General features: G+C 41.2%; 1 protein-coding gene across 5 annotated transcripts in view; it reads right to left on the bottom strand.

Annotated features, from left to right (window-relative positions):
• The window catches only part of diaph2 (diaphanous-related formin 2), a 621,385-nt gene that overhangs the window by 76,633 nt on the left and 521,032 nt on the right, over positions 1 to 23,720 (bottom strand). For all 5 annotated transcript variants that reach the window (XM_056275993.1, XM_056275983.1, XM_056276006.1 and 2 more), the window contains one exon: positions 10,517 to 10,652. In XM_056275993.1, the coding sequence (XP_056131968.1) occupies positions 10,517 to 10,652 (136 nt within the window). The remainder of the gene's footprint in view (positions 1 to 10,516; positions 10,653 to 23,720) is intronic.

Below are 23,720 nucleotides of genomic sequence, written 5' to 3' on the forward strand. Positions count from 1 at the left end.
AGACGAAAGTCCCAGCGATGCCCCGAATAGCTGGATGCATGAATAAGTAAACAAACAAAAACAAAAATAAACCCTCCATCTGGATGAATGCTGCCAGGCCCCGAGTGAGATTTTTTATTTTTTAGTGGGGGTTTAAGGGGGAAGCTTGCAATGCAGCAGTCACCATACTTCACTTTCTCCTCCATCATTTACTTGTACTGTCTGCAGGCCACCCTCCCCTTCATTTACCATATTGCAATCACCATCTAACAACTGCTTCTGGCTAGTTTGCCCAGCAACGCCGTCAACACACCAGGGAGAGCTCCAGCACAACACTGACAGATGTTGAGATGACACACATTCTGGGGACCACATGGGGTCAACATGTCACAGAGCCAACGGGGGCAGGGGAGCTCATCCTTGCAACCGAGTAGACAGCTATGTGACTGTTTGCACCAGGGCTACTTTGTTGAAGCAGGCTGATAATAAGGTGGGAAGGATGTCCAGCCGCCTGTGCTACAACACACTGAGATGACCACATATATACATCCGGTGATTCTCATCACAGCTGGACAGCTTGATGTCAGTGTCCTCTTTTTCACTAACTCAGTTTATACTTGCTCTTAACACTTTCAACAGAGCGGAGGGGCAATTTTTGACAGGAAATGTTGTGTGCCTCCAGAATTCCAGAGAATTCTGAAATACTACTTTGACTGAATAGCAAATTTGAAATACCAAAACCATTGCCACATTGCATAGCTGCTAGTTTCTGTGGCGACGATGGGACTTTTTTGCCAATGTATAAATGCAAGATGCTGTTTGACACTTACATAACGTTTTGAGCGACAGTTGTAGAGAGTATCGAGCAACTGTGCACAGGATACCATTTAGCTAGTGATGCCAATTTCCAGAATCCAGATCAAGATACTATCTCAACCAAACCCCATACGGGCTGTTTGTGTCAATGAGCAGCTGTGTTCTCTAGGGAGACTAAATACATTTGACAAAGGGTTTTGACGCTCTTTGTAGCACAATTAATTATGTTTGATTGACTGTAAAGTGACTGCTGAGGTCCAGATCTAGCAGAGGAATGATCACAGACTTGGACCACCCAAGAACTAATGAGATTCAACTGAGCTCACCAAGGGGGAGAACAACATTAATGAAAGGGAGGAGGGAGCTACAGGGAGGGCCAAGGTGTGTGTGTGTGTGTGTGTGTGTGTGTGTGTGTGTGTGTGTGTGTGTGTATGTCCCTCTGTTTGATATCTTTGTTGCATGTCTCATTCCTTTGACTCTGACCTCAGGGTAAGACAGCCAGATATGAAGTTGAACAGGTTTAAAGTGATGAGATGAGTTTTAAGCTGCACTCTAATTAGCGTTCATTGTCTTTTCCTCGACACAGAGCAAGCAGGTTGCTACAAATTTTTTTTTTTTAAAAATCAACATGACAATTTGATACATAATGCAGACAAAGACACACACCAAAAAACGTGGGGGGGTATTCCCCAGGGTTGTCTTTAATTGACAATGAAATATTTATCATGGAATAATCAAATGCTTCCTAAGAAGAGGCCTCTTTATATACGTTTATACTCAAACTTTTTAATATAGATTTACGGCATTATGCATGGCACCATCTGAAAGGATGATGCACTTCCTTATTATATCATCTTCAATGACAAAAAAACCTCAAAATCCCGTCTCAAAACACGCCTTTTCAAACCAGCATATTCAGTCTGATCCAGACTTTAATGGCTACACCCACACTGAGTTCTGAACAGACGATGATTTTATACCTATCTGTTGTATTAATTTATTATTGTATATCCCCTTCTTTGTCTGATTTTATGCTGTCTGGCACAGTGCTGCTTGTTTTTAAGTGTGCTTTGTAAGGTGTTCTTGAGTTCTCTGAGAGGTGCCCATAAATAAAATGCATCATTATTATTATTATTAAAAAGTAATTTTATAGTGAATAAGATGGATTTAGTCTTTGAATGTGGAATGCTAATAGAGGATGCTCTCCCACTCTTATCCCCCCCCTCCAACTTTCTCTGCATGCAACTCACAATCATAAGAGGCCGTAGCTGAATATACAGTCAGCCATATTCTGCGTGTGCCATCATTGCCGTGAGGCAGAATCAGATTTGAGAGGAGATACGGCACAATCTAACATGGTGTTATTTATTAGAATTGATGTACCATTGCAGATAACTCTTGTGCCCTTGTTTCTGCCTTTTCAAGGTGATAATAGAAATTCTCAGTGCCATTGGGAACTTCGGAACACTCTTTGCACTTCCTGCATCCAGAATCCCTCCGGCTTTGCAATGTAATTACAAAAAAAATCCTGACACCCAGTTGTAAAATAACACTGCTTAAGTGACAAGAAGTTTCCGTGTGCAGTTGCAATGAAATATCATTCGCTGTTCTAACTCAGTGGAGGCAAGACTTCTGCAAACTAAGCTATCAGTGGCCTTCAATCAGAGAATTAAGACTTCAGGGAATAAATATATCAGTGAACTGAGGCCTGTTGCACAATAAGTCATAATCATATTCTGGTCAGGTCTGCCTGCACTTGTTTTATCTTACATCAAACATGAAGGTCAACCATAACTCCCTAATGCTGGCTTCATTTCACAGGAATAGCCAAAATCTATGTCAGAATTGTATATCTCCTTGGGTTTTCAACAGCCCGGGTGCGGCAATACACTGTATATCTCTTGCTAATATTGTTCCCCGTGTCCACTGTGCTCCAGGGAACTACCAACCTCTCTGCCGTGCAGCCATTCGACAGCATTTCTCTTTAATCACCTGCCTCACATGGCTGGAGTGCAGGTATGGACTGACTTCATGGCGATTCTGTGTCACACAACATCATCAATCCACATCTCTGTCCTTGTCGTTCTTAGAGTTTCACTGGTAAACAGCCAGTCAGCCAGCCAACCGGAGGGAAACATCTCAGTTCCCCTTAGCATGACATGCTAATGTGCACTTGAATTTGCACAATCTGCATTTAGGAATGGAGGTCATTCTCCATTAGTATGTAAGCAGATAGTGATGTATATGAATACGGATGACAAGTAGTAAAGAAATGCGTGGTGATAGGAACACAGTATCACCAGAAGCCAGGAAGTATGAGGTGCAGTGAACATCTAAGTAAACTTCCCTCATTTAGCTGATGTCTAAATTTTTTCCCCCCTTTTTTCCCCCAGTTGTACTCATCTGATTACCTCGCTCTTCCGAGCCATCCCGGTCACTGTTCCACCCACCCCCTCTACCGATCCGGGGAGGGCTGCAGACTACCACATGCCTCCTCCAATACATGTAGAGCCGCCAGCCGCTTCTTTTCACCTGACAGCGAGAAGTTTCGCCAGGGGCACGTAGCATGTGGGAGGATCACACTTTTCTGCCAGTTCCCCCTCCCCCCTGAACAGGCACCCCGACCAACCAGAGGAGGCACTAGTGCAGCGACCAGGACATATACCCACATCCAGCTTCCCACCTGCAGACATGGCCAACTATGTCTGTAGGGGTGCCCGACCAAGCTGGAGGTAACACAGGGATTCGAACCAGCGATCCCTGTGTTGGTAGGCAACGGAATAGACCGCCACGCCACCGGGACGCTGGTGTCTAATTTTATACAACAGAATGTGGAATAAAAAGTTTAGAGAGGAGCGCAATTTATTTCATTCATGTAAATATAGTTCATCCTTAGTGTGTCAAAGGCTGAGAAGGAGCATGTGTAAAGAGGCATTAGTGGTACCTCCCTGTCAATGGGGGAAAAAATAAATAGATGGCTATCAGCAGCAATACATAAATAAATAAATAAATAAATAAATAAACAAATAAATGGATAAATAAAAAAAGAATAAAAAGGGAGATGGTGCTGGGGAGGAACACACATTTTAAAGTGCAGGACATAAAAAAGAAAGGAATTTACAGCATCAACTTCAAGGATAACCAGTGAAGCAGAAAAAAAAAGATACTCAACTCAAAAAAACATCCCTGAATTACTTTAAATCCACTTTTTTCATGGTCACAAAATACCTGTGACTGTGTCGCTATGAAGAGATCCCCATCATGTTTCCTGCTAATGATCCCAATCACCTCCAAAGCATTTTGAGGACCAGTGTTGTGTGAAAAGAGAAGGTTAATCTTACTTCTCATAAGTGAACAAAGTAGTTATATTCATGAGGATAGTAATGTTGGCTCTATTACTTGTGCTGCCATCAACACCAAGGCATTTTTCCTGCAATATTTGTGTAGTGCAAGGCAAAGCTTAGGCCTGTATTCTGCTTGTGTCTGCAATCTGTTGCAAAAATGGATTGAACTGGCTGAATGGCTCTAATTCATACTGTGAAGAATGATCACTTGCCGGTAGAAGTGAATCATAAAAGCAACATCTGTGCAGCGTCTTCAAGTGAGTTTTAATGAACTAGGTAGAACAATTTCAACTATTGATTCTGCAAAAAATAAAAAAAATAAAAAAATATCAGGTTTGTTTTCAGGTCAAGTAATTTTGTTTCGAGGCCTGATGTCTGATAAGAAAATTCATGTGCCTGATATTACACTGAGCAGTAAGTATGAGAATTGAGGTGGGTTGTCAAATCACACTCCACAAATCATAGGACAAATCCATTAAAATTGCTGTAATATTAATAATAACAATAATAATAATAATAAATAGTATAGCATAGTAACATAGAATAGTAAAACATCAGATCTACTCCATCAATAAAGAAGCTGCACAATTCAAGAAAGAGCTTGATGTCCCAGAAACCCCAACAACAGAAAATGAGGCAACTAACCATCTACGCCGAATGAGTGAAGCAGAAGGCAAAACACCATGGCCAGCAGCAACTGCAAAAAACCTGGGAGGACAAAGCAATACATGGGTAGTACCCAAAAATAAGGAAAGACGTAGACATGGACCAACAAAAGACACACCAGTGGCTGAGGAGCACCAGACTGAAAGCAGAGACAGAGGGCCTGATAATCTCTGCACAAGATGAGAGCCTGGCAACCAGACCCTATCACCATCACATCATCAAAGATGGAACAGACCCAAAATGCAGAATCTGTGGAATGTACGAAGAAACCATCGACCACATTGTCTCAGGCTGCCCGGAACTGGCAAAGACTGAATACATATACAGACACAACAAGGCAGCAGCATACCTAAACTGGAAGATCTGCAGGAGTTACAAGATCAAGACAACTGAGAAGCGGTACAAACATCAGCCAAAAATGGTCGTTGAGAACAATGATGTCACCATCCTCTGGGACATGCCCATCCACAGTGACAGAGGGATAAAAGCCAAAATGGCTGACATCGTTATCAAGTACAGGAAGGAAATGAGGTGCATGCTCATCAACATGACAATACCATCTGGAAAAAAAACCACCTCAGTGAAAGTCACAGAGAAGCTGACCAAGTACAAAGACCTGGAGATTGAAATCAACAGGATGTGGGGAATGAAGACTGAAACAACACCAGTTGTCATTGGAGCTCTAGGACTCATGAAGAAGGTAAATGAAAAGTTCACCAACCATGCAGTCCAGAAGATCGCCCTACTCAGAACAGCCCACATATTACGACGCGTACTGTCAATCAAGTGACATCTGCCCTATAGTGCCTCAGGTCCATAGATTGGACCTGGCTCTACAGGATGTAAAACAGGTAACACGAAATAAATAATAATAATAGTAATAATAATAATCATTACTTTTATACAGCACTTTTCTGGACACCCAAAGCGCTTCACATTGAAGGGGGGAAACTCACCTTAACCACCAATGTGTAGCACCCACCTGGGTGAAGCACAACAGCCATTTTGCGCCTGAACGCTCACCACATATCAGCTTGAGGTGGAGAGGGAGGAATCATTGAGCCAATTACATGGGGGATGATTAAGTGGCCAGATGGAGACAGCAAGGTTGGGAGTTTTGCCAGGACACCGGGGAACCCCTTACTCTTTGTGATAAGTGTCATGGGATCTTTAATGACCACAGTGAGTCAGGACCTCGGTGTAACATCTCATCTGAAGGACGGCATCTCCTCCAGCACAGTGTCCCCATCACTGCACTGGGGCATTGATATTTGTTGTTTTTATTAGGACCAGAGGGAAGACTGCCCCCTACTGGCCCACCAACACCACTTCCGGCAGCAACTCAGTTTCTCACATCCAAGTACTAGCCAAGCCCACACCTGCTTAGCTTCCGTCATTTGGCAGAGCCAGGGTACGTTGGTATTACTGCTGGCAATGGTAACGGTAGCAACTCCAGCCAACCGGCTTTTTAGTTTTAATATTTGAAGGATTGGTTGGACAAATGTTACAAAATTCACATGGTCTTTAGGATTGTTTCAGTATTTCAAGTGCTAAAACAACTATTCATATACAGCCATGAAAACCTGCCATGTAAGAAACTTCAAAAAAACTTGACAGAAGGGTTTTTTTGGGTATTTTTTTTGTAGCATCTCTCTGCTACCTGGGAGGAATGCCTGGTGCACAAATCATGCAATGCACTAACAACTGTTATTTTACTGGGTGTTTATTTATTCCTGTGAGTCTAATGTCAAGTTTTGTTGTGCTCAAAGAGGCACGTGTGTTTTCTGGCCATGTTGAAAGCTTAGTGGATTTGACTGGGGTATGCATTTTTGATGTGTGGGTGCAGACACTTGCCCAAGACAGGGGCAATGACCCCTGTGACGCCAGTTGAAGAGGGCGGCTACGGGGGTGCAGTACTCCTAACACATGCCGGAGAGAAAGTCCACTCGCTGCACTGTGTCCAGCTCTCTTGATGCAATAGGCACAGTGGCTTGTGACATCGTTTCATACGTCACAATAATAAATACCCTGCTGCGATGAACAATCTTCCCCTATTAGAGACAGACGGATTAGCTTGGTTTGAGGGCTTATTCGGCAGTGTTCGCCAGTCACTTTCAGCAAAGTGAAGCAATTTAGTGAATGCTGAACATCTGGTCAGTCCAAGAGAATATGGAAATCCACTTAGAGCAAATTAAAACAAATGGGGGACCCGGTAATGATTTCATAAGCAATTTCCCATATTAGTATTTCTAATACTTCACAAGAAAAACAGATTTAGCTCTGCACTTGTCCTATACATCAATCACACTGTTTGAGGAAGCACATGCACCACTAGACCGAGAGGAGGCACGTTCCTGAGTTTCAACAACTGAGAAACAGGAAAGATGTCTTTCATTTCCTCTCAGCTGTTTCCTGGAATCATTTGTCTCCCCCTCCCACCCTACATTCTTAACGCCATCATGATAAAAAGCTAAATGAATTAAACTCTCGTTAAATATGCATTTCATTGTTAATCATTTGCATGTGAAGAGGATTAGGTCTCAATTTGTGAAATGACTTAAAATCTATCCCTTCACAAAAATAGCCCCTTGAAAGCATAAAACACAATATAGTACGAGCCATCAAACAGCCCTTTAAGCATTAAAACATGTGATTCAGTAAATTAAAAAAAAACCCAGATAAACAAAAAAGATATTTACACATAGATAATCATCAGAATATAATGACCATATGTTGATATGAAGACAAAATCCCTACAGCTTTTAGGTCAGCAGTTTAATCAACCAATCAATCAATAGATTTCCACCGCTCTACGTGGATCCTTGCTTAAAAAACTCCTAAATAATGAAGACAGAAAAGACTGCAGTACCAAACTTATAGATCGATATCCCCTTTTGAACTGGGCCTCCCATGCAATGTTAATGTGAGAAACGGTTGGAATTGATTAGTGGAATGAAATAAGCCTTTTGTTACCATACCTTCTTTCATTTGTATTAACTAATGCAGAATATATGGTTGATGCAATCTACAAAATATTGATATGCGCGGTCTAACCAAGTAAACTCCTCAAACGTATGAAGTACATATAGAATTTTTCCATGGTAGTGTCAATGCTCCAGCTGGTTACAACAAAGGAAAGCTAGGGTTCTCATCTAAGGCTGTCAATTGGAGGGGGCAGGAGCCAATGCAGAGTAAAGACAGAGAGATGTGCAGCTAGAAAACACTACATATCACTACATATCCTAGTATGTGTGTTCCAACCAAAGAGAGAGCGGCAGAAAATGAACACGGGGAAACAGAGAGATAACACTGAGTAGGGATGCACCAACATCAACTTTTTTACTTCCGATGCTGATTCTGAGTACCAAACCCAATCCGTTACTTTTGCTGAACAGCACAGTTAAACTGGTCAATGAGCAAAAAAAATACTGAGACAGAACCAGCTTTTTTCAACCATTAAATAAATACAGGTTTCAGGCCATTTTGCTTTCATTTATGACATTTTTTTTGTATCAGATTTTAGTCTTGGGTAAATTCTCCACCTACTACTACTACTACTACTACTACTACTGCTACTACTACTACTACTACTACTACTACGTTTGGCTGCTCCCGTTAGGGGTCGCCACAGCAGATCATATGTTTCCATCTCTTCCTGTCTTCTGCATCTTCCTCTGTCACACCAACCACCTGCATGTCCTCCCTCACCACATCCATAAACCTCATCTTCGGCCTTCCTCTTTTCCTCTTCCCTGGCAGCTCCATATTCAGAATCCTTCTCCCAATATACCCAGCATCTTTTCTCCACACATGTCCAAGCCATCTCAATCTTGCTTCTCTTGCTTTGTCTCCAAACCGTCCAACCTGAGCTGTCCCTCTAATATAATCGTTCCTAATCGTGTCCTACTTCATCATTCCCAATGAAAATCTTAACATCTTCAACTCTGCCACCTCCAGCCCCGCCTCCTGTCTTTTCCTCAGTGCCACTGTCTCCAAACCATACAACACCAATACTCCATTTTAGTCTAGTATTGGGCTGATATCTGCTAACAGTATTGGTATCGGTTCATCCCTTACACTAAGGATGACTAACATCCATCTGCTTCTAGCTCAAATTCGGTTATGCATCCACAGGACCCATTTTAACAGCTTTACATCCGCTTGTCTTTTACTCATATTTTTCCCAGGGAAAGAGAAGCTAAAGCATAAAAAACAAATTATTCAAGGTTTGATGAAAATGTTTAGTCAGTGCATTTGTGAAACTTTGAAGAAAACACATAAACTTGTGCTTAAGATTCTCCATTTAAAAACTCCCAAGGTCGTCCTAGTCAGGACAGTCCAGTAAGTGAGGTGATAAGGGCGGAGGACAATCCCCACTGTCTCCTAGGCTGCAGGCAACCCTGGCTGTGTCAGCCTCATGTTTCATTCATGCAAGGCTTATTATGGCATTCAGAAACTGAGATCAAAATCTGCTCTGGCAGAAATATTTAATATCATACCTACTTCTCGACTCCTCTCCATCTGGTTAGCCAGTAAGAGGAGGAAGAGAAGACAGCCTTCTTCAGCTCAACCATGCTGGATTATTAAAAGTGAAGCTTTCAAAGAGGTCACAGCTTGGAGAAGAAGAAAAAAAATAGTAAAAGAGAAGAAAAAAAACGTGCATGCATCAATTATCTCGGAGAGTTTGTGGCACACTTCAGAGTGCCTTGTCACATTTCCCAATGTGGTTGAGCTACAGCGAAGGCCTTGGCTGTTGCTGACATTTAGAAGCTGGTGAACTGTGGAAATCCCAAGGTGTTTGTCACAAAAAATGGACAAAAAGACCACACTAACTGCTCCGAGAGCCACTTCAAGCTGGAAATTCCTTCCAATTGCCAATGGCAATTGGAAGGAATGTAGCTCTAATTTGTCATGTCTGAATAACTGCTGCTTACACTAATCAATACTGTTTTTACTGCCTATGCTGGAGGAGAACGCTGTTAATCCAATGATTAAAAACAATAAAAACAGCCCTGGCACCTCAACCCTCTCCTCCCACAAAAAAAGACAGCTTCAGTCGAGACCTAGCAAGAAAGTTGAGAGCCTCATATATCTTATTACATTTATCTGGACACCGACCAATGACAGCGTAATAAAGACAGCATGACTCTTTTGGGAGAGTTATGGGATCTGCAAAGCCATTATAAATCTGTACTATGAGGCCATTCATTGTTGGATAAGTATTTTTACACGGGATCAACATCCTCTGTGCCCCCTGTCAGCCTGTCTCCACTACAAGGGGCTCATCTAGGTTTTCCTGTTATCTTAGCATGATTGACCTGGCACAATTGATAACAACTACCACATCAACAACTTTGAAATCCACTGAACCTCAGATAATGCATATCAATATTGTTGCTGATCAGGATGCCTCCATCTCTATGTGAATGGATCTGCAATGAAAGAAAGACTGAAATAGGAGCTAAAAGTAGAATAATCTGCCTGTTGTTTTGAAGCATTTTATCAGCCACGGGAGTAACTGTAAGATTCCCGCACAGCTGAAAAGATGGCTCCCTTCCCTGCACATTATCCTTTCCTGCAGAGTTCAAATCAGTGTGAAACACAATTCAATGATCACCCCCCTCATCGTCTCTTCCCTCCTATAACCCCCACCCAACCCCATCCCCGCCCGCCTCTAAGTCTGTGTGGTGGCAGAGGGAGAAGTGGCATACCTTTGTTCATGTCAATCAGTTGCTTCTTCTTCTGCTGGCGCTCCTGCTTTTCGCGCTCTGCTTTCTCCTTCGCCAGCTTGGCTCTCTTGATCTTCTCCTCCATCTCCCTCTTCTTGTGGTTCTCCTTCACTGCTTCCTGAAGAGGAGGCGCGCACAAGTGCATGCACACACGCACGCACGCACGCACGCACGCACACACACACACACACACACACACACACACACACACACACACACACACACACACGTATGCAGATGTTCAGAAACTGACTCCTGCTTGCCGACGCTCTCTCAGCATCTTCACAGCCGCACAGCGTTCAGGAGAAGCAAGCCATCAGCAGATTTTTATTTCGAGCGTGGTTTGATAGTTAGAGCTGAGCTAGTGGAATAAACAATATAGAGTGCCTTGTGTAAAGGCTTTTTCATTAAATACCTTCTTACTTGCCAATGTTTCTCCATTGCAGCCACGCTTCTATGAACGCTCTGAAAAACAATCTTCAGTGCTGATACCCCATCAGTACATAATTCATCAATGTGGCGAGTTTCACATGTGCATAAGGAGTACATGAATGTCACACCATCCACTACAGAAAGTCAGTGTTGGCTGTTTAAAAAAAACAAACCCCCCGCCCCCCAAAAAAAACAAAAAAACAAAACAAAACATGGCAGCATCGCTGCATGAGCAGGGAAGATGTAGCAACACCATGTCTGCCGCTGAGGAGCGAGAGAGCGATACGACTCTCCATCCCTCTTCACTGGCTGAAAATGTCAGAAGGGTGTCAGAGAAAGAGGGAGGACAGGACTGATTCATCTCTCACAAATGCTTCAGCTTGTTCTTGTGCCAGGAGAGAGCGGGACTCAGCCTCGTGGCCTGTGGAGCTAGCAAAGGTCCTTTCACCTCAGGCCTGTAGTGCGGATGGTAAGACTCAACATTTTGTGACGTGTGTGTGTGTGTGTGTGGGTATGCATGTATGCTAACATTTGCCTGCATGCGTGTGAGGATGTGTATCATTTGGTATGTGGAGATGTGCATTTCCTTACGCTTATTTCTATGCACATCAACTTGTGAGTGTGTATGTGTGTGTATGTGTGCATATGTCAGTCAGTAAAGGCAAAGCCCCTCCCCTTCTCAGTACGCTGATGTGATAAGTAGCCACAATAGCCGCCCCCATCTGAAAGCCCCCATAGTCGTGATGGGTGTGCCGTGTTGGCTGCTAAGACAGAAGGATTACAGGGATCATGGGGAAGGAGCACCGAAAGAGCAGCTCTATATGCCAGTCAATACGCTCTATGTCCAAGGACACGGTCCCTCATTGTCTCAGTCTCCTTTTTGGATGACAAGGACAGAGGGGGGGGTGACAATTAAGAGAGATACAGGTGGGGTTGATGGAGGGCTCAGGAGAGGAGAAAAAATACATCAAGAAACTAAATGCTGTGTTGATAATAGCGATATGTGTATGTGTGTAGGTGCAAGTGAGATGAAGTATGATGCTATGAAGCCAACTTACAGTGTAGTGCCGTAATCAAGGTCACACTCATGACAAGGCTCATTATAAAAGCTTTAAACACACTAGTGACGATGATGTGCCCTATGCTACTTTCCATAATGATAGGCTGTTTGACGTAGAGTGGATAAGAGCTGATGCATTGTCTGCAGCCTATATTGGATAATGGAGCTGTCAACAAATGCATTTTCACACATTGTCGGTGCTGAGCAGCATTGGCAGAACAGACCGACCGATTCTTGTCCTCACTCACTGGCGGGGTTCGAGTCATTTTGGAAATGATATCAAGGCAGCGCTCGATATCGACAACACAAGTTGGAAGATAAATTATGCATATTACAAACAAAACCCTGGCGGCACAACTTATTTTAAACAAACAAGTAATTCTGATGGTAAACATGATTACGCAACATAATTATCTTGCCCTGATCAAACGTACACCATCACTAATTACCACGGCAACAAATACGCTTTTAGAGTTCCCCATCTTCTCTCTCTACCACTCTTTTTGATAGTCTCTGTTTTGCCTTTGGCAATAACTGATTGAATCTGATCTTGTTTTCTTGGTGGCACTGTGTGTCATAGGAGGGTTTACAAGTGGTAAACAACCCCCAAAAAGTGTTTTCCAAAGTAATCTACAGTAAAGACAGCCAGATTTCAACCTTTAAACCCAGAGGACAACATAACTACTTCCCTAACAGCATAATAGAAACAGATTTCTGGGTAATGCTTTATATTATGGTCTTTTAATAAGCATTAATTAATAGATAATAAGGCCCTTTTAGTCCTCATAAGACACTTATTAACATTATCATGTGTTAATAAACTATATAAGTGTTAATAACAGCATCATAAACATGTTTATTTTTAATTATAAGACGTTTATAGGCACATATAAGAAACTTGTTAACAATTTAGACTGCTTAAGAACGTTAATAAAAGCCTAATGATTTTCTTATAATTGTTTAAAATAGCACTACAAACACATTTATAAAGTAGAGAACATCTAATCATTTACTTTATTAAAGTACAATTTTGAGGTACTTGTATTAGTAATTTCCACTGCTACTTTGGAAATATCATACTTTTTCCTATAATCTGGGAATAAATGATGTACATTTACAGGTTAAGATAAAATAATAGTTTATGGATCCCCAGGGGGAAATTCAGCCCAGCCTCATGTAAAAAAATTAAAATTAGCTTCACCTTTACCAGCTGCAACATTAAAGCAATGAACACATTGATCTGTCAATAATTATAATCCAATAATATAATTATTCTGAAATGGGCCATTTTGCATTATGAATAGTTTTGGTAACTAAAGTATATTCAGTGCTAATACTCTATTTTTTACTGAAGTACAATTTTGAATGTCGGATATTTACTTGTAATTGTGTATTTATAAAATGTTATATTACTATAAAGTAAAAGGTCCGAGTACTGAGAGTAGTAATCTACATCCACAGTGCTGTTGTTTTTTGTTTTTCTTGCCCTTTAGTATCTGTTTAAGTAGGAGAGTACTGCTGGCGTTGTGTGTGGCTGCCACTTCTCCCTCTCGTAGCCCCCCTTCCCATCCACCCCTGTATGTTTGTGCTATGTTTATCTGTGTCTTGTTTCACTGCCGTTTATTGTAAAGCGACTTTGAGTGTTAGAAAAGTGCTATATAAGTTTAATTTATTATTATCATTATCACCCCTTCCACCACTAAATCTTATTTGTGAATCTTATTTTCAGCATTGTAGCCTGTAAAACAGGCCTGTGAGTCGGCGCTGAGAAGTGGAGAATACTGAGATGCCCTCTCTGTCTTCAGCTCAGCCTTAATTGATAGCCCATCAAGGAGAAGGAACTCCCCCCTGCACCTGCACTGCTGCTGCCTCATGAAGCAAACTGAAATGAATATATTTCTGGTCACTGGAGTTGGCATCTGCACCTTTATTGGACGATTTCTGATGATGATATTTATCTCTAAAGTTTAGTTCAGAAGTACACCTGTGCTTTTGTGCAGTAGCCTGATCAATGGTCAAAACATTAATTTGCAGGTATTCTGCTTGTGTATGAGCCTCAAGCTGCAACTCTTTTCAGACTTTCAGACTGATATATTAATTACATTATTTGTATGTACTAAAACACAAAATGGTAGCAATGAATATCGGCAAGAAAAGAAAGAAGGTAGTTAAAATAGTCTAGACATTTTTTTTTTGGTGTGTTGAAGCAGCAAGGCAAAGATACTGTGGAGACAATGAACGAGCACGGAAGGGGAGGTTTGCTGTGACTGGCTGCAGTTAATTGGGCCATCAACTGCCTGCACTAAACTCTTTCCAAGTAAACTTCAGTATCAGGCCTTTGTGTTCAGTGTGACTTAATGTGATGAAATAAGTTACAATCAGCTTATAGTCATGACACATTAAACCTGCAGCATTACAACCTCTGTGTTTAGAATAGTTGTACAATGTGGCTTTTGTGTTGCAATGATATACTAATAAACATAAAGTTGTTAAAATAATTTGTTCTAAATGTGAAGATGTGCAAAATCCATTTGGAATACTTTTCGAATTGCTCACTTCAGTTCTGTAAAATTCAGTAAGTGGTAAGTTATACAAAATAATCAAAAACATGTTTTTCCAAAGCGTGTAAATTAACCTACCATTTAAATTTCGAATTAATATTGAAATATCTTATTGTTGAGAGTGAACTATACTATCGTTTCAGTAGACAGTGTTAATGCTTATTTATTTAATTTGTACTACTTTGGCTCTAAACTGGGGCTTAATTTTAAGTGTGAGAAACCACAGTTTTGCACGCCCTATCTAAAAAAGATGTAGTTTTCTAATCTGCCTGGCAACAAGCAGTCCTCACTCAGACTGTGGAAATATCCCTCTGCTGTTAAAGCTGCAGAAGGTAACATTGAACATCAATCCATCCATCCATTATCCAAACCGCTTATCCTGCTCTCAGGGTCACGGGGATGCTGGATCCTATCCCAGCGGTCAGTGGGAGGCAGGCAGGGAGACACCCTGGACAGGCCGCCAGTCCATCACAGCTCCCCCCCCCCACACACACACACACAAACACACATACACACACACACACACACACACACACACACACACACACCTCGGGACAATTTGGTACGGCCGATTCACCTGACCTACATGTTTTGGACATTGAACATTTCAATGCAAATCCTTCCACCTCTCTCTGCTGGCTTGTATCACTCCGCTAAGCCCCTCCCATCAAATGACCTCCGCATCGCTCTTCAGCCCCATAGACTAGTGTACAAACAGAAAATGTCAAAGCGAGACTTATGAAACTTGTATCGTAGCTGATATTCTATCCATGTAACATTTTATTTTTTTCAGTGAATCTCTTACACAAATATTGTTCATGTGTAGCAGCCATTTCCAGTTGGTCTTGTTAATTTTTAGGGTTAGGGTTACAGCCACAAGCGACCGACTGGGCAGGGCAGACATGAGCACACGTGGCTCTGCATTTGAAGAACAGTCAATAGGAACACCCACTCTCTGAAATGAACCGTGATTGGCTAAAATCATCCGTCCCGGGTTAGATTTTCTAAAGCCTGAATACAGAGCCAAGAGGGGGTGCAGAAGTCTAGTTTTCTCTCAGACCACTTGAATTACATGCTGAAAGTTAATTAAGGAAAATTTGCCCAATGATGCAAAAAAAAAAAAAAAAAGACTGCCTACCCAGCCTTAAGTGTCTCAAAAGAATTTGAGGCACTCACTGAGGTCACCTGCTGTCTGAACTGAGTTTTTTTTCTTCATCAGAAGCGGCCCTGAAAGCCCGGTCCTCACTTCCTGGTTACCTTGGTTGCCCATACAGGGATATATGCGAGTGTGTGTGTGTGTGTGCGCGCACTCCCAAAAATATTCTAGACTTTTTGATCTACCTTTATTGGTGTAGTAGCTCCATCGAAATGTGACTTCTTTTATACTTTACTTACACTATTTTGTACTTTTTACCATTACTAAGCTTTAATATTGCAGCTATTTACTTTTGTTAATTTATTTTTTAATTGAGAATAATGTGTTCTCCCCATGTCTGCGTGGGTTTCGTCCAGGTGCTCTGGTTTCCTCCCACAGTCCAGAAACATGTAGGTCATCAGGTGAATCGGCTGTACTAAATTGTCTCTAGGTGTGAATGTGTCGGCCCTGTGATGGCCTGGCAGCCTGTCCAGGGTGCCTGATGCCTGCCGCCCAATGACTGCTGGGATAGGCTCCAGCATCCCCGCAACCCTGAGAACAGGATAAGCGGTTTGGATAATGGATGGATGTATTGATGTGGAGAGAATCAAGGAAAGGAGTGATTGGGAGCCAATTTGTCTTTAAGTAAAGCCATAAAAGTCATTTTTGTTAATTAGAGGGTCTCAGGGAAGTGTGTTCAAAGCCAGCGAGATGGAGACAGTCACCGTCTGAGAACCCTGTCACCTCATGGATTGAATATTGACCGTGACTTGAAGTGTTTTCTGTAATGTACCTCTATTTATGGGAGATTTACATTAAGTCGTTTGATGTTGATCTACAGATGAGGTTTGACTTTTTCTGTATATCTATTAGAAATCTATTCAAAAGAAATTTATTTTTAACATTTTTGTGTATACTTAACCAAAAGATAGTACTGTAAAATTTAAATCTCTATATATGGAATAAGACATAATGGTTCTTGTCACTTTGTTTGAGGTGATTTGATTAGCTGTAGTTCCTGTCACCGTTCATTAAGAGTTTTGATTCGCTGAAGGCCTCTTGCTTTTTTTCCCCCAACCCTAATGGCGGATCATGATTGTCTAATCACCATCAGATGTGCTTGCTAGGGTGTGGCCTACATAACATACCAGTGCATATGTCTTACTATTATTGCTGATCTTGAAGAAGGCCTGAGGTCAAAAACATCATCTAAATAAAAGAGAAATAAAAAAAAGAGAAATGCATATGGTGCCAGAGTTTGTGACACTTTTTTCCTGCTTTCATGAATACCATTGCTCTGGCATCTGACACAACAACACAATGTTACAGGAACACTGTAGAAGAAGGACATTGTTCCTCCAGGCTCATAGGAACCATGAAACAACCAACACAGTGTGTGTCATACTCAAGGCCAACAGTGTGTTTGGGATGGAGGATTATGAATGTTCCTCTATTCTTACCTGGGTGGAGAACTGAATGTCTTGCAACCCTTGGGTCTTGTCTACCAACCAGGGCTAGGCATATTTTTTCCAGGTCTGTTCTATCAATAATTCATGAACTGTGTTTGCTGTTCTTCCCTGATCCTGCACAACACAATACATCTCCCGGAGCATGGCTCCCCTCCCATGCATACACGTTTGCCGGTCTGATGAGGGAGTCGGGAGTAGACTGCTCAGATCCACCGCTCACACAGAGTCACCGCTATAGCTCATTTGAATTTTACAAACGCTACAGAGTTGGGGCTTTAAGCTGCAAATGTGTTTATTAGCCATCTGTTGCTCTGTGTGGCAGGATGTGGGGGGAATGGCTTCAAGAAGTTAGAGGTTACAGACTCTGTGGTGCATAGTGCCTCCCACATTGAGGGGTGACCTCCAAAATCTGGTCCAATCATTTAGGTAACAAGATCATGCAACATTGTAAGTTCAAACATCGGGGAAACAGAATTCATCAAGAAGATGGTGAGAGATACGCTGCCAAGGCACCGCCCTCTCCACAATCAATGTCACTATGACAACTTGTCATATTGTGGAGGGATTAGTGGGCTTTGGAAGAAAAACAAAAGTAATTGGGCTTTAAAGTGCCCCCCCCACACACACACACATGAGCTCGTGCGCCCACACACACTCACACACACTAACACCCTAATCATCACTCTGATCTCTTAGATGCTCGATCTTGTGACTTCAAGAGCCCAGTCTGGGTCTATTGGTCTTATTAAAAAGTCACTCAATTCACAAGGAGGACTGTTAGCTCATCCCAGTCCATCTGCTGTGCTTTGATAACTCATTAATAGGAAGATCCTCATCCCCTCATGCTTCTGGTCAGGATTACACATACAGACCCCACGATTGCATTTCACTCACACACAGAATATGGTAAGCAGCATTAAATTAACAAACGGTTGGACTTGTGGAATACAAATTCCACGTTCTGAAATCAAACACCATTTCACTGGCCCAAGAACAGTTGAAAGGAGAGAGGGGTTGGGGCGCGTGTGTGATAGAGTTAATGGATTCTCTTATCAGTCACATTCGGCTCTATGAGGACTGTCTGTCAGTGCGTTTACTCAAATGCCTCATGTCAGTTGGGTACATTAAGCCGCAGCTTTTTAGTCAAAGCAATTTAGGAGGGGATGTACCGAGAGGGAATTCTTTAACATTGCCGATGCTTTGTGCTGTGAAATTTTCATATGAGCAAATATGACACATGGCGAAGTCAGTGGAGAGATGTTTAGCCTACGTTAAACAATTCAAAGCCCCCCCGTGTCATAAACATCCAAACAAATTGACAGTCTATGTTGCACGGGCATCTTCCTAATTATCTGACGGGAAACAACGATATCCATTTGTTTGACATTTCTGTCAAACAATTGATGGTATTTGCAGGCAGTGATTGTGTTTGCAGGATCACTGTAGAGAGGATAAATACCGTGCAGACGTCCTCTGCTGACCAGCCAAGTTAGGAGAGGATGCTCGTGTTATGCTGCAGTGGAGCAAGTTCAATTTCTTTGGATTTATTGGGGGTAGAGAAGAGAATAACAACATGCAAGAAAAAACAACCATTGATTCCCTTGTGCTCTGCCAGCAGGTCACATTAGACCTTCTGTCAGCAACACCGTGAGGCACCCCGGAAAAAAGTGAAAGGAAAAAATAAAAAATAAGACAGAAAAACAACTACAAATGAATAAAAAAAGAAAAAAAATTAAGTCCCACACATCCCCTATTTCCATCATACCCAAATCCTTTACCCCACACACATCCCTCCCAGTATCCATGGAAGCAAAGTTTAAATCAGCAATAAAATATTCATACGCAGCTATTTGCTTGAGAGAATAATTTATTTTCTTGGGTGGTTGCCTCTTTTAGAGATATGCAGCACTGGGATCCTTGAGGGAGCGCCGTGTCGTGTGCTGGTGCACTTTGATCAGCTGCAATGAAAAGTTGGTTTCGGATGGGGATCTGACTAGAGAGAGGGAAGGACGACACAGACAAGGGGACCTTGCCATTCACACTAATGGGTTGTGAAAAGTGAGAGCATGCCTTCTGGACATCATGTCATCATCCTGACATGCTGAATTTCTGGGCGGTGCCTGGAGGAATGGGGCAGATTGAAGAAGGTAGAGGAGGCTAGACACCTGAATAAATGTTTAACAGAGCCCTCTACCCAGAAGGGGGGAACTTGCGCTTTGTTCTGATTTGATTTTGGTTGTTGCCTCACTGTAAACATTGCCTATTAAAAACTTGAACTACTCTATTTACTGCATGATTGTATTTAATTTGCAAATGACAAAAAAAAAACTTTTTTTTTTTTGCCATTTCCTATTGGCTTCAATGTCTGTTTTTACACTTATGTATTTTTATTTATATGGTGAACTACACTGCCCGGTTTGCCCAAGACATTTTATTTAGTAGTAGTAGTAGTAGTACACTGCAAAAAAATGAAATCTTAACAAGTGAAAATATCTTGTATTTGGTACAATAACTCCAATATTGAGAGGAATTATCTTGAATTATCTTATTCCACTGGCAGATAATTTTGCTTATTTCAAGTTTGTTCTTGATTTTAGTCAATTTAATCTTGTTTTAAGAAAATGTTAATCTGTTTTCTTAAAACAAGATTGACAAAAATCAGGAAAAAAACAACTTGAAATAAACAAAATTATCTGCCAGTGGAATAAGATAATTCAAGATAATTCTACTCAATATTGGACTTATTGTACCAAATACAAGATATTTTCACTTGTTAAGATTTCATTTTTTGCAGTGTAGTAGTAGTAATAGTAGAAGAAGAAGAAAAAGAAGAAGAAGAAGAAGAAGAAGAAGAAGAAGAAGAAGAAGAAGAAGAAGTAGAAGAAGAAGAAAGCCACTTTATATTCTTACAACAAATTGTATTTTTTTTCTTATAGAAAATCATTCATTTCACATCGACATCACTGTGTGGAGACTCATAGTATCATGTACATTCAAAGCAAAACGTTTTGCAGTATGTTTGATAATCATTTCACTGCCTGGCTCTGCCACAGGTTTTCTTTTATAACATTAAGTTTAATCATTTACATTTGAACATGGAAAGCGTTCAAGCTTAGCTATTACAAATAAAGTACTTGAACTTGAACTACAAGGGACTGAAGGGGGAAAGAAAGAATAAAGAGCCAGCTGTTATATGTAATAAAATACTAGCTACATTACATTCTCACTCATTTAGTCTAGTAAATCAGCTAAACTCTTACCTTATAGGTTTAATGTATTCAGTCCACTTAGACCACATTATTTCTATCCATTCATCAGTGGTGGGTGGCTCTGGTTTTAGCCACTTCCTCATGACAGCCTTTTTGCTTGCTGCCAGAAGTATTTGCAACAGTTTCTTATCATTTGTATTCAACCGTTCAAATGAGATGTCACCCAAGTATACAGTATCACATCTAAAAGGAATGTTGACTCCAAATACAATATTGATATGTTTATGGATTTCCTGCCAATAAGGTACAGTAATTTGGCAATTCTAAAAAATATGAAAGTGATGGGTGTCATTTATCCCACATAGTCTCCAACATGTTCCATCGCTTCCCTAAATTGTATTCTTACAATGAAATGTGTTCTATGCATTTAACCCATCCTATTGTATAGGAGCAGTGGGCAGCTGCAGCACCCGGGGACCAACTCCAGTTCTTCTTTCCATTGCCTTGCTCAGGGGCACAGAGACGGGGGATTTACCCTAACACGCATGTCTTTTTGATGGTGGGAGGAAACCAGAGCACCAGGAGGAAACCAACACAGACACGGGGAGAACATGCAAACTCCACACAGAAAGGACCTGGGATGGTTCGAACCCAGGACCTTCTTGCTGTGAGGCAACAGTGCTAACCACTGGTATAAAAAATGTGACGAGCTTCAAAGACATTCCTTAATTGTGTAAATTAGATTTTGCAATGCAATTTTATTGTGATTTTCAATGGAAAACAACTGCTGTTAAACATCTTCGGAAAACATTAGCTAGTTTAACTGGGAAAAAACTTTCAAATCGATGTGGATAGCATGACTGTAGAGTGTAAAGTTATCCTCTTTAAGAAATGTATTTAACCTTGCCCTCCTTAGACTTATCCTGCTCTGTACCTACCTAAAACCCAGCAAGGTCTTTGATGTCTCACAGTGACAGCACCCACACACCCACACATACACTTACACACACAAACGTACACACACACACACACACACACACAAACACTTACACACACACACACACACACACACACACACACACACACACATCACCGGTAGCTAATAAAACTCTGTTTAACAGGTTAAGAGGCTTCTCAAAGTCTTTCTTTTTCAAATCAGTGAGGAGCTTACATTATACATTCCTATTCTCACAACTCCTCCTTTCGGTTTATGTGTTCTTAAATCGGTTTTATAACCTAGTCTTTTTCCTTGGGCTCCCTGGTCTGTCGGGGAAATTTCTTGTCGCTGATATGATGAAAAAAGTTCATATGGGTTCCTCGTCTTAAGAGGGCCAGGTTGAATAGGTTTAAGCAGCTGATAATCGCTGTACCATTCCGTAAATGCCACTGTGCTATCTTCATTCTCCATTTGGGTGAGGACTGCGCTGAGGAAGATGAGAAGGGGAGCTACTCACTCTGTGCACACAATTTGAGGTTACCGCATCGTGCTCTCAAAAATCACAACCCTCCTCTCTGCTGTGTGTTCCAGATATCTCTGCAATGGCTGTATTCACATGAGCGAAATAGAATCAGGAACAGTGTTTATAGTGTGTGTGTGTGTGTGTGTGTGTGTGTGTGTGTGTGTGTGTGTGTGTGTGTGTGTGTGTGTGTGTGTGTGTGTGTGTGTGTGTTCTACTTCAATTGTACTTGAGTTTTTTAGCCATCAGAGGAAGGACATTTTAGCAAAGTAAGGACATTTTGGCCGGGCTTCATTTCTTCAAGGGTCTATCTTAGGGTTAGGACTTTGGGTTAAGGTTAGAATTGTGAATAAATCCAGGTTAGACTAAGTGTTAAGGTTGGGTTAAGGTTAAGGCATGTAGTTCTGATGGTCAAGGTTAAGGTTAAGGTTTAGAGGATGACGGTAGTCTCTGAGAGTCACGACAAGTATAGAAAAATTAATGTGTGTGTGTGTGTGTGTGAGAGAGAGAGAGAGAGAAAGAGAGAGGGTAAACATTTGACTACCTCTGTGCTGTGATTGTTTACATATTATGCCTCTACACTCAGTATAGTAGAAATATTATATACTCTATAGTCTCTTGACAGTAGTAGACTATATTATGATCTATATACTGGTTTAAGTGGATCTGTGAACAACAAATCATATTTGAGAAATAAACTGGATTTGTAGGAAACGTTTGTTTTTTATTTCCAGACACTGGAAGATGAATCAAATAAATTCTACCTTTGAGCAAGTCTCAGGAAAATGTAGATGAGATTTTTGTTTTCACAACCAAATACTCCAAATGTCTGGAACAGAGTACAAACATTCTAAAGATGCACTGACATATTCTGTCTTCCAGCAACACTTTCAGTCCATACCTTTCAGTTCCAACAAATTCTTAAAATTCCACCATAAAAACATTCTAAATTCAAAAGCATTCAAAAATTCTGCCAGGGTGCCAGTCGAACAGCCCCACTCAGTTTTAGTCAATGAAAGACTTGGAAAACAATCCTTTTTTTTCATCAATAGAAAACATAGTATTTATCTATCGGGGGGGGGGGGAGCTGAAAATAGTTTCCTTTGCTAAAACCACAGTTTAATTATTTGCCTATCAGTAATCAGTGAGATCTACCAAAGGCTGTGAGGAAGAAAAAAAAAAGATGTTGAATATAAATGAACTATTTTCACAAAAAAAAAAAAAGTTCCACCCAGGGGTATTCAAGGGGCATTGTTTTTTGTTTTTAGACATAGCTAGTAGCTAGTTAGCCAGATTTTGAGAAGTCTAATAAAGACTTCAAAAGAGTATAAACCACAAACTGGTGCCCAACAAATCAAAAAGGTCATTAGTGTGCAGGTATAGAACATTGTCCTGCTCTCAGGGCCGCGGGGATGCTGAAGCCTATCCCAGCAGTCATTGGGCAGCAGGCAGGGAGACACTCTGGACAGGCCGCCAAGCAGGATAAGTGGTTTGGATAATAGATGGATGGATATAGAACACTGTTATATTTTAAATGGGGTGTCTTTTTTGTTCACTGTTTCTGTTTTCTGTTTGAAGTTGTATGTACATTGCTGTTATGTTGATGCCTGTATGTGTATTTTTTGCAATTAAAAAAAAACCCCAAAAAAGCATGTCTGAAAGCGAGAGTAACGTTGCTAGCGACTCTGCGGTGGAGGAGCTGGTTCGAAAAATGGGGGCGACTTCAGTAGTGTGGAAGTGGTTTGGTAGATGTACAACAAACCATAGTAATATGTAATAAACGCAAGAAGTGACAACAAAAGGGGTCGATACGACGAACTTAATTCACCACTGCAAGCAGGAGCATCCCGTTGATTACGAGGA

This window comes from Lampris incognitus, chromosome 1, assembly GCF_029633865.1.
Source record: "Lampris incognitus isolate fLamInc1 chromosome 1, fLamInc1.hap2, whole genome shotgun sequence".
Classification (NCBI taxonomy): Eukaryota; Metazoa; Chordata; class Actinopteri; order Lampriformes; family Lampridae; genus Lampris; species Lampris incognitus.